The sequence below is a fragment of the Copidosoma floridanum genome, unplaced genomic scaffold (genome assembly GCF_036245765.1).
Source record: "Copidosoma floridanum isolate Cflo_tuat_1 unplaced genomic scaffold, Cflo_Japanese_pri ptg000014l, whole genome shotgun sequence".
Taxonomy (NCBI): Eukaryota; Metazoa; Arthropoda; class Insecta; order Hymenoptera; family Encyrtidae; genus Copidosoma; species Copidosoma floridanum.
Window position 1 is genome coordinate 1,082,136 of NW_028321891.1, and position 12,206 is coordinate 1,094,341.

The window sequence follows — 12,206 nt, forward strand, 5'->3', positions numbered from 1 at the left end:
CGAGCATGCCATCGGCGAGGGAAAAAAATCCAAACGCAGGCATAATTTTGTCAAAACAAAAACGTCAATTGAAATAAACAAGGGCACCACTTCGGGAGAAGGAAAACAGAAAAAGGCCAACGTCACGCGAAAAATAAACAAAAAAGTACACGGCGTACGTCCGTTGAAACGAAGTCAATCAATGGAGAGCGATACTCCCGCTGCGATAAAACACGCGTTGCCAACGCAATGCACAGTGTGACTCTTCCTCGCGCCTACGATCACTCTGTTCTCGCAATCCATCCGGGGAGACCTGCTGCGAGGAGTTTTAATTACCGGCCACGTAGGGGTGAGTAGCCGATGGCGACGATGCTGGTAACCGACGAAGAGCGCGCGTCTTACGTGTAAGTCTCTGGCCTCTTTTCTCCTCCCACGCAATCTCATGATTTTTGGTTTATAAATATACATCGAGCGAGTATCGATTGTCTGGTGTGTATGCATTATTTCTACCTGGAGGAAATTCAAATTTCCCGTCACCTCCAAACTATGCAGCTATAGGTAGGGTTCAACTACGCCACTGGCTATTTGGGGTTTTTTCCATACCTTGTGTGGGAATGAAGGGAAATTTCGTCGCTGTGCTGTGTTTTGATCGATGAATAATCGATGTCCCTGTTTTTCCACGTGTAGGACCGCCGAGTAATTTGTGCTTGTCGACCAGTCCTCCGTTGGCTCCTACGCGAGCCAAAGCTTTTTTTCGAGCTTTTTTCCCCTCCCCCGCTTTTGGCTTTGCTTTTATGCGTCGCCGAGGCTTTGAAATGCTTGGGTTTTTACCGTGAAGTGGAAAACAAGCTCGATCGCGCTAATTTTTTTTGGAAAAAATAACCTAACTAGACCAACTGATGCCGTGTATCCGCTTTGTTGTACTTACGTATTGTGTTTCGTCCCAATTATGCGTTCGTGTCTCCAAATAATAAGCCACGCGCTGATTACGTGGTGGTTTTTACTCTTGTTCCCAACGATAAAGTAGGTACATATATAATATCTCCTCGACTCACTTTGACAAAAGGAGTGGCTTTACTTGTACCCTGACGGCATATGAAATTATTGCACTTTGCAGTCGTACGCGTCCGTGGAATGTTATTTTGACATCCAAACAAGTTTGAAGAAAGTTAACTTTTCGTACCAATACGCCAAGTAAGTACGTGTATTAGCGACACGAGGGGAAGAAAAAAAAAGTTTTTCTGATGCAGAGCAGACACGAAATTCGAGTCCTGCGTAGTTTCCAAGTTCTCGTGCACAAACGGACGCTTGAGTCTCGTGTTTGATCGTTACCGAGGTGCTGTCAGCAGCAGTCCCCGCCGACACTTGACAATGCGCACGTGTCTTCGCCTTATAGTATTGTACCGAGTTTTCCATTGTTGAAATTTTAAGGTGTCTCTTTTGCTTTGCCTCGAAAATAACGTGTCCGAGCTGTTTTCTCCAGGAATATATATGTATATTACGCTCATTACTTTTTCAGCAAAAAAACATTGAAAGTTTTCTTTACAATTAAGAAAATCGATTGTTTCCATACACCTTGACGTAAAAATTAATGACTTTGACATTAGCGATGCTCCTGAATGAATAAACACCTATGACATCTACCACCGAATTTCGGACTATTTTAGAAATGTATGTTTTACTCGCCTATTGAGCAAAATACAATTGCACAACATTGTCTTTCTATATCCTAGAAAAGTGTATGACATTTAAAGTTATACAGTCAAACGAAAAACAAGTGTAGTAAACCATACTTAGGCACAGTCGCGAAAAAGATATCTGGTATAAATATGTATACGATCTGTTAATCCTCCATTGAAACATCATCAGTATCCCCTTTTGACAAGAGCATTGTGTTTTATTCTCCCAAACCCGCTATCTCTGGGTCCTTTTTCCTTTTTTTGCGAACCAACTGTTATTCATCACAAAAATCACCCGAAGGATCCAAGCAAAATTCATGCAATCACGATTACTTATTTGAAATATAACCATACAACTCCACTTGACCATCCAACGCGGCAAAACTGATGATTTGTTTGGAGTTTTCCAGCTCCGCGTGTAATTTCCATCGTGGGCGAAATAGTAAAACGTATTGTTACGCAGCAGTTGGGCATCGATCGGAAAATTATCGCTCCCGTCCCACACGGTAATTTATGAACCATAAAATCCACAAACAGCAGATTGAAGCTCGCCAGTCGTAAAACACGCGCGTTTGTCCCTCTGTGTGTATATTTCCCTTGATTGCATTACCATCGACAGAGAACAAAACCAAAAACAACTCGAAACAAAGTTCGCAGTGAAAGGAGAGAGAAAAAAAAGAAAATTCATACGCATACCTGCTGTTTATCTCCTGTTGCGCGAAGCTCCCTACCCTCGGCACAACTTTTCACGCTGTGCGTATACGAGCCTCTCCGTGTGCTCTTCCTGTCGAGATAAGAGGCCACCCTCTGCCTCCTGCATTTGAACGAAGTATAGGTAGAACAGAGTGCAGGAGTGGACCTTTTTCCTCTGCGTTTTTTTATTTGATAAGCCGAGGGTAATTATCGAGCGGCACAGCTTTGCCGCAGTACCTATTAAACCCGGTGGTTTTTTTTTTTTTTCTTTTCTATACGTTTCGCTGCACGCGACACATTTCACATCGGCTAATTTCCAACTCTCTGACGGGCGTTTGGTGCGAGGCGCCCGCGCGCGTGTGCGATACTTTGAAAAACCCTTTTCAAAGGTATGTAGCGAGAAATTCTAGCTCTGACCGAATTAAGTTTTCGTTGAGAGTAAAATCTTTTACTTTCCAACCGTGAAAGTATTTCCGATTCGATGAACTTTTTCAGAGCTAGACGGTACTCTCGTACTACTGGCTGTTAATAATGTGCATATTGGAGTATGACGAGTATATCAATTTATTTTACATCGGAACTGCGATAAACGATATTCCTCTCGAGTTGTTTCTTTTTTTTTTTTTTTTTTTTTCACAAGTATATATACGCACTGACGACACCAATATGCGAAGCGAATTACGATCGAGGGTGGTAAAGTTTTAACGCCCAAACGAATGTGTGCCGGAAACCAATATCACTTTACGCATCATAAAACTCCAATAAATATTTCTCGCTCCAATTATACGCTCCACTGCACCCCCATCGGATCCATAATATACCCATGAGGTTTCGACGAAAAAAGTAGTCGTACGTATCATCAACAGATTTTTCCAGTTTCCAAATAGTGTTCCTACTTACCGACGGAGCTTGCGAGTTGAGAGCAGCTTCGGCCGATACGTGAGCTTGCAAGCTCCCTCCGCTGGTAGGTACACGCGCGTAGCGTTTTCCGATGGCTCCTTGTCGAGGGTCGGTAAACAGAAGTGGCAAAGCGGTCGAAGCTTCTGACGCTTGCCGGTTGTCGCTCGCGGGTTCCAGAGCTTGCGCCACGAGACTCTAATTGTCACTTGATATCTCTGATAAACGTGTTTACCGAGTGATTACATTTTCATGACTGTCGTTTGCCCCGAGACGAGCTTTTTCTGTGTTGGTTCGTCCAATTTTGTTTTACCGAGGATCGTATATTATGTTGGCATTTCAAGATTTCGTACTTCATTCATTTGATGATGATTTATACCTGGGCATTTCAATCGTTTTTTCCTTTGATATTTGCCTTTGAGAAAAAAAATTATTTTCATTGAAATAATGGGTATCGTAATGTTGTTCCTCAAATATCGATGTAACTATTATTGTTCAATGCTAATAATAATAATAACAACAAAGAAATTGAAATGAACGAATAAACTCAATAGTGACCGTTTATTTTAATCATCGAGAGAAAAAGTAAAGCGAAATTGAAACGAAAAACGACGGACGGTCGATTGTGATTATCATCGAAAATCCAAGGAAGTCAGACACTTTGCAAAGCGCAAACACCATTAAGAGTTCCCTTGGAGCAGCTCGGCATCGCAAACTCTTCGGAGCGAAATAAAGTTGGCGCAAGAAAAGCCCCTCTCTCCCCCCTTGGCTCCTCCAACAAACGGATTAAACTTGGTAAAAAGTAAAACAACTTTGAAGTGCGCGCTGTCCAAACTCGTGTATATCTCTTGTGCCGATTGGCCGCGATGCGCGCTGCTCAATCTCCCTATATTCGATTAGAACCCAAAGGCCCCACCCAAAGAAATTTGTTCACCTACGCCGGAAAAAATGCGAGTGCCTCCATTTGACCCCTCTTTGGCGGATGGTTCGGTTGCCCTCCGCGAAAAGTGCGACCCACCGCACACGCAACCGGCGCTGGGTCGCAGCCCCGTCCCCCCCGAGGTCGGCGCTTCGGTCACCCAACTATATAATCAAACGCAAGAAAGAGAGGAGAGGCCATGTTTGCCGGGTACACACGCGCGCAGAGAGAGAGAGAAAGATGGGAAAAAACGCACCGGAGTGGCTCGATTCACACGCGGGTTTCGCTCGAGCCAAAGCTCGCCGAGAAAGTTCAAGGTGGACCGAGCGAGGCAGAGAGCCATGCGGGGGGAGTATCGATAGCACGCAACAAACGGAAGCTGGACGCGCAGGCGCCTGCAGTACCTCCCGAGACGAGAAGCAAAAGGTGAAGGTGAAACGCGCGCGAGCGAGACAAACCAGTATCTCTCTCTACTCCATTGGTGGGTCCGCGTAGACGTTACGGAGTAGACAGGCGATTCATGTTTCCCAGAGCCATACTTATACTCTGTAGATTCGGCTGCTCCTGTCATCTGCCCCCCCCTGTATATTATAGGCTGCGTGCAAAAAACACGCGGCAAGTAGTACAAGGGCGCGTTTGATCGGACACGGACGATCAGCGAGAGCATAAAGCCGGCTTCGGGGCGCGCTTCCGAGACCCTCCGCACGCACGGGGAGTACATATATATGTACCAAAGGTGAGGGCCTGCGTCACCCGCCCTGCAGCATCGGTGTGCCCACGTATACGTGCACGTTGTCGTAGGTGTAAGGATACGTTGCAGCATCGCGAGGGGGTGCACCACCAAACTAGCGGCCCGTGTGCGCGCGCGTACAGGGAGTAGCTCGACTTGTTGATCAAAGCGATGCAGGGAGAGGAGGGGACACACACGGTAACTGTACGCGCACTGCATCGAAGCGGAGGTGACTGTTGCTTTTCTCGGCTCGTCCAGACAAGCTCGCCCGTTCACGGGACATAATAATAATAATACAGTGTTGTCAATGTTGCCGGGTTGTAAAATATAGTTACCCACGGGCACACGCGTGCGAGTCAATAATAATTACCCTGTATTACCCCGAGGGCAGGACAAACGTGGAAACCTAACCTTGAAGAGGACGACGAGCATCAGGAGGGAGGGGATGAAAGTGCCATACACCTACCGCGCAGGTAGAAAGTAGGGCGCAGGTGGGCGAGGGAGAGGAGGATACAAACATCATCTCGTTCTTGAATGGAGAGTCGTTTGGTTTGCGGCATCACACCATACGGTGCTCCGCGTACATCGGGGCTAATCGCGTGCACGAGCGCTCTGGTAACCACGGAGTGGAGGGGGGCAACAGCTCGTGGCGGATGAATGAATGATTGGCCCAGTTTCGGGGAGCGCCGCACCAAGGGGTCCTCGGTAGTCGTAGTACAGCAACTCGTCGCCAATTGTGGTTTGGTGGCACCTGGTGGTAGGCCAGTCCTCTCTCTCTCTCTCTCTCTCGGAAGGAACAAGAAAGATGGTTCACGTGGGTCTGACGGGCCAGTACTTCTCGGAGCTGGATCCCAACGACGATGTGCCGCGAGCCGCCGACCCGGCCGTCCAGGCGAGGAAACTCGTGAGTACCACCATATAACCTACCTATACGGCTACAAGTCTCTCTCTCTCTCTCTCTTACTTACTCTACACTCAATCTGCCTCGCTCGCTTTCGTCCGACAATAAACGCGATGCCTTACGTGCAGCTTGCTTTGTTTCACCCCTGCTGAGCACGAACAAACCCAAACGTCTTGCTCGTTCCACACTCTTTAAAAAGTCATTCAGATTTTTATCTTAATAAATCTCGTTGAAATGTTTGTTTGTTTGTTTTTTTTTTTTTTTTGTTTTTTTTGTAGATTTGCATCTCGAATCATTTCCTGGAGGCTGTAAATTGAAATAAGGGACGCGCGGAAAACGCGTGTACGATATTGTCTTTTTTGCCTGCTCGGCGTGTATAAATGTAAAGTCGTCTGCTTCTGCTCATTTGCATATAAAAATACGGGCAATCTTTGGGAACCTCCTTACGCCCGCTCGCTCGGAATCCACAATGAGGCAGCTGCGGCATGTAAATGACGAGCTTAAAAAAAAGACATTTACCCCGGTTTATACTCAATTACAGGCTGTTTCGGGATTTATTTTTTTGCCATACGATTTCACAAAAAAAAAAAAAGAAAATGTATTTTCCAGTCAATGTCGATAGTATGAATTGAACGCCGATTCGAGTCGTGGATTATTATGTCCGTGCAAACAAGACGAAACTGCCTCGAGCGTGCGTGGGGATTGACGAGTTGATGTTCGCGCTAATTTAATAAGCGCTCGGTGATTTGCGGTGTGGGGGTGAAAATTTAAATTATCATCACTCGATCTCGGCTGGATTAAAAAAAAAAAAAAAAAAAAAATTCGTTTTCGAGTTAATCACGCTGGAGTTCATCAAGGTAATTGAAACACGCGAGTCGCTTTATTTCGTGGAGATTTTCGCTTGCGAGCGCGCTTGTGTGCGTCGAGCAAACGTGATTACGGTTACTGCTTTAGCTGATTAAACAGCGGCAAATGCACGCCCGAAAACGAAGTTTCATCGTTGCAACGCGACAGAACCATGGGTTTTCCATTGACGCATTCATAATTCAGTAAATACTTTTTACTACGAAATTTCTGTTTGCGGAAAAAAAAAAAAAAAAATCGTAACGCAAAGTAAGAACATCCATTTGCCCAAGTCTGTCACCACGCTATATCATAATGTGTATGCATTCACCGAACAATATCAAACACGCACATTGTTTTGCGCATGAGTTGCATACGTACAAGGCTCCTAAATGTATTATTATTATTGAAAAAAGGAGAGAGAAAAAAAAAAGTGACACGAAGAAATGTTTACTGTATTTAAGGACCGGTATCACCTCCAGTATCGCCGAGGAGATTGCTTGCCCGGCGTCCACCGCAGTTTATTTTCGTCGCGTGTGTGCGCGCGTGCGTAAAAAAAAAGAGAAAAAAAAAAAAAAAAAAAATTTATTCCCCCAAGAAGATTGAAGCTCGTTCGAGATAAATAATATCACTTGCTTCGGGATTATTTTTCAATCCCCGCAGCGATACATCACTCCAGCTCACCGCGCGTGTGTGCGCGTGTACCCACACGTATACGCAGCATATTGTAATGAAACGAAATGAAATATATACCGACGTCGTGTGTACACATTGTCATTGTATCCATGTGCACATATATATACAGGCACCGGCGTTTGACCGATATCCAGTGCGAGGGTTTATTGTTTCGTTGGATATAAACTATTTTGTGTTTGCATCTTGATTGATTGACTTTAACGAAGGACGTGCAACTTTGTCCTGCTCTTGTCTGTATTTATAATAACTTTGTACATGCACTGTGGAGCGTCAAGACTTTATTGCTCACCTATTTTTTTTGTCCATACTATCTTTCTTGGTTTCGAAAGCACTTTTGTACATATATACTTGAACATGTCTGTGATACTGTTTTTGCTCACTTGCGCGCAGCGACATGCGATATGGCTTGGTTCTATCTCTGTTTTTGTTTTTTGTTTTTTCTCCTACATGTGTATGCGAGATTCTTAAACACCAGCCATTCTCTGAATGTGTTATATATACATATACCTTCACTTGCGCAAAGTTTGCTCATGTTTATATATATACATGTATCTCTTTTCTTGTCTTGCGACGGTATATTTTACAAAATTCTATGTATGAAATGTCTGAAAATGTTTGTAAATAAAATCTCTCTTATAAATATCAAGGACTACATTTTATTTGTAATATGTAAATCAGCACACACGATAAATACCCTTTGCAAGTACCTGTCAACATATGTTTACTTTCTACGTTCCTTCAAGTTTTCAACACTACTCTGCTTCTGTGCTATCAAATATTTGTACTCTTTATTTATTATTTACTTCCACTTCAAGGCCTTGAAGTTATTCTCAAATGCTTCCAATCCAGATAAGTATTTATTCCCTGGACTTGAACGAAATGCAAAAAACGCTTGGGAAAAAAAAATAATAAAAAAAACGTACACGTGTATCAAAAAAATTTTTACTCCGTTTCTTTTGCTCCCAATCCACTGTCTACTCACACTCGCTGTACAAAGTATTGAATAAAAAACCGCACACTCTGGAGTTTACTCAGTTATACTCAGGAGAAAAAAAAACTACAGTAATTAAATTATTTCCGTAAAATTGCAGTAATGTTCGGAGATTATGTAATTAAAGGAATTTTCACTGCAGTAAAATTACGGTACAAAAGTATCCTGAAACAACAGGAAAAAATTACATTTACTGTAGTGAACATCATTGTGGTTATTTTCTGCGTGTCGTTTCCGAAATTACTTTCCTATTAGGATAAAAAATGCAGAGTGCCATGAATTGAACAAAAAATATCCCTTGGTCACGATGACGAAAACAAAAAAAAAGTCGTTGTTCATTTAATCATGAATTATTGAGTCAACGGGGTAGTCTCACGGAAGAAGGTGCCGATGGCACGAGAGGTAAGTGCGGAAAAGGAACGGAGGAGAGATTTGCACTTTTCCGAGAAAATTGTTTGCTAATTAATTTAAGCGCATACGTATAGGTGCACCAGCGCTACTATAGCCGAGTGGCAGTAGTAGCAGTCAAGCTGAGGTCAGCCGAGAGGTCGTCGCTGTCGCCGGCACTTAGGGAAACCAGTGGTGGCGGTGCATCTGCTCCGAGAATTCGATTAAGCGTCTCCGTGGCTCCATCAGAGGCCACAGCTGCTGCTCTATTCTTCTTTTTTTTTTTTACTTTTTGAATTTTTTTTCCTATCCTTCTCGCCTTTCCCGTCCTTGGCAGTAATCCGCTGCTCCGCTCGAGATGTTGACCTTAACCTACACGAAACAAATGCACGGATAAATATTCATGAATGGGTATCGGCGGAAAATGCTGGTGGTCGCAACACGAGAGCGATAAATCCCCCCCCCCCCTCACCCCCAGCTTGTCCATCCGGCATCTCGAGCAGATCGCGCAATAAGATATGCCTAATTGAAGGTTTCCGTGCTGCTGCCGCGATGCTGATACTTTTTCTTTGGTCGCTTGAATATTATATTCGCACGACATTGCGACTAACAGCTGTGCTTTGTACCCATTATGTTAAATCTTTTTTTTTTTTTTTTTTTGGTACTTAATGTTACTCGGGAAATCATTATTTACGAGTATAAACCGGAAACTTTTCCCAAATGGGTTTTGAACTTGTCTGCAACTTGTTCATACGAGTTTGATACAGTTTTTACGGTTATCTGCCGCAAACATTAAAGTGGTAATTAAAATTTGTCACGAAGGACAGTTGAAAAGTTAACTCGTGGAATATTTACGAAGCACGAAACGCGACGAAAACAGTTGAAAACGTATGTAAAGTGCTTAGCAAGTCTGGTTTGCTCGCGTGTGCATGATCGGAATAAAAAATTCAATAAATAACAATGAATTTTGACTTGTCCGTTACCGAGACGTTAGGAAATACGTCAAAAGTTGATAAGATCGATGTTAATACTTAGTATATATACTCGGGTACGGGTGGCTAATGAATAGCTATAAATCTGTTTTGAACTTGGTTAATCATTCATGGATTTGCCTGTTGCGTGTGCTAAACTTTGGTATTCGCGATGAATAATTTATTCTGCTTTTATGAAAAATATTGTGTTACCTTTAATGTGATATCAACATATCGATAACGAAAATGAGAATAATGTTTTTTTAATTCTTGATGATGTATAATGTCAATGAACTTTTACGAGTATAAGTGTCAATATTGATGAAACTGATTAACGAAGCCAATACCCTCATTGAGATAAAGCTGCGATTTATTCAATTAGAAATTTTCTACTTCTATTTGTATGAGATAGCCAAATAAAAAATACTGCACTTAAATTAAAATTTATGTGTGCTAATCACGGAACATTATATTTTTGATTATTTTGAAGATTCTGAGAAAAGAATCGTTGTGAGAAAGATATACGTTTATTTCTATATAATGGTTAGAATCATGTCCCATGGATCAAAATGTTTATTTTTTTAAACGAAAATATTTTTCCGTTCCAAGGTATGTATCGTAAACTTTTTATAACTATCGTAGATAGTTAGTTGCGATCAATTCGAAAAATATGTGCCAACATGGGATTTTTTTCTACTATCTTGAATCTTCAGTACCTAGTTCTTCACTGCTCTTAAAAGCATTTCGAGTCAACATTCGATATTGTTATTTTTTTCTCTAATTACTTTGTTGTCATCCGTACACTTTATATTTATTTATTTATATTTACTAATTGTGATAAGTAGACGACATTTTACTGATTCGCAGTAAAATTTAACTGATTAATTTATCAGTGTATTTTGTATAAAACACATTTCAAATCTAACGTGAGGGTAATCCAAGTGATTTACATCATTTACAGGATCAAGCCTTATGAATTGATGAGTCCTGATCGAAAAACGACTCTAAACAGTAGAAAAATTAGTATATAATCTATAAAAAAAAAAAAAAAAAAAAAAAATTTGTAATCATAGAACTAAACCTTAAATGCAAATGTTTTAGTTGTCGAAGAATAAGTTTTTTTTTTAAATATCAGTAATCATTCCAACGCTCTAAATAACAAAAATCGTTTTAATCGACCAAAAAACTTAACAGCAACCTCACACATCAGAGCAAAGTATCAAGTATAAAAGAATACACAATAATGGACGTGGCAATTGAGCTTATGGTGCGGGTGACACTTTAAATTTACCCACCTGTCACACTGACCCCACGACAAAAGATAAACGCCACTTTTCAGGGACCCCCTCAGTAATAATCAGTAAAAAGCATAATGGTTGTCTTGTCGGCCAGACTCGAACAATAGACCGCAGCTTACGAAAGTTGGAGTTGTCGTTTCGCAGCGACCTAAAAAAAACGCTCTGACAGGCAAACAATAAAATCCAAACCACAAAGTAAACCTCGAGTGCAAAACGTTAAAATCCATTAACCGTTCGCAGGTCGACATGGAGCGAAGGGACGTGATCCTGACCGCGGTGTTTGGGACTCTCGGGGCACTGTGCGTCCTCCTGGGGGTGGGCGTGGCGGTGTGGCTGTACCTGCGTGCCCAGCGGTCAAAGCAGCGCGACGTCGACCTCGAGGACCGCCGCGACACCGTCGAGCCCAACAGCCAGCCGCCCCCGAAGAAGAACGGCTTCCTCAACCTCAAGACGCCCCTCATCAGCACCAAGGCCCTCGGGTGAGTCTCGCTTCAATTTTTACTCCCAAAATAATTAATGTTTTTTTTTTTTTCGCGATTATGGCTTTTTTCTTTGTATACGCTCTTGCGCGTGGACTGCATGCTCGGCTTATCGCGCAGCCACGTGCCCAGTGGAGGGTGGGATTTTTGTTTTTCCAGCTCTCCCGGCCAATTAACTCGCAGCTCGGCGAGCCTGGTATATATCCTCGAGGCGTCGTTAGCTCGAGCTGACTTTTTGCCGCGGGTGTTTCGTTGGTGACAGCAAGAGTTTAAAAATTAAAAATCTCCTCCGACGTATAAAGGAAAAGCTGCGTTAAAAAAATTTAAGAGTTTCCTCAACGCGCGTATGGTGGGTGAGGTCGTTTTGAAATTGCGCGGTCGGGCAAAGTGAGCTGTTGTATAATTAATTGGAGCATTAAGATGAAAATTTCGGTGGTGTAGCGGACGAGTGTCATGCTTGCCGGAAGGAAATTAACCCCGAAACATAAATAGCTTACGAGCATTATTTATCCTCAAAGGGTTGCTGAAGTAAAAAAAAAAAAAAAAAAAAAAAAAAAAAAAAAAAATACAGTATACGGGTTAAATTAAGTTTTCCGGCTGGAGGGAATATAAGGTAAAAGAGACGAAGTACATATGATACGAGCGACCGGCGAAGCAGGGATTTTATCCGGAATTTGCTCTACTAAGGCGGCTCAGGTTACCTTTCTCTGGTCTTATTAATTTTTATACGGAATCGCAAAATA

General features: G+C 42.5%; 1 protein-coding gene across 5 annotated transcripts in view; it reads left to right on the forward strand.

Moving 5' to 3' along the window:
* The window catches only part of Syt7 (Synaptotagmin 7), a 140,991-nt gene that overhangs the window by 30,314 nt on the left and 98,471 nt on the right, over positions 1-12,206 (forward strand). For 3 of the 5 annotated variants that reach the window (XM_089591985.1, XM_089591984.1, XM_089591983.1), the window contains exon 4: positions 11,225-11,463. In XM_089591985.1, the coding sequence (XP_089448111.1) occupies positions 11,231-11,463 (233 nt within the window). In that variant the 5' untranslated portion in view covers positions 11,225-11,230. Of the gene's footprint in view, positions 1-5,158; positions 5,802-11,224; positions 11,464-12,206 lie in introns of those variants that run through there. The other 2 variants (XM_089591982.1, XM_089591981.1) reach the window with 1 other exon arrangement.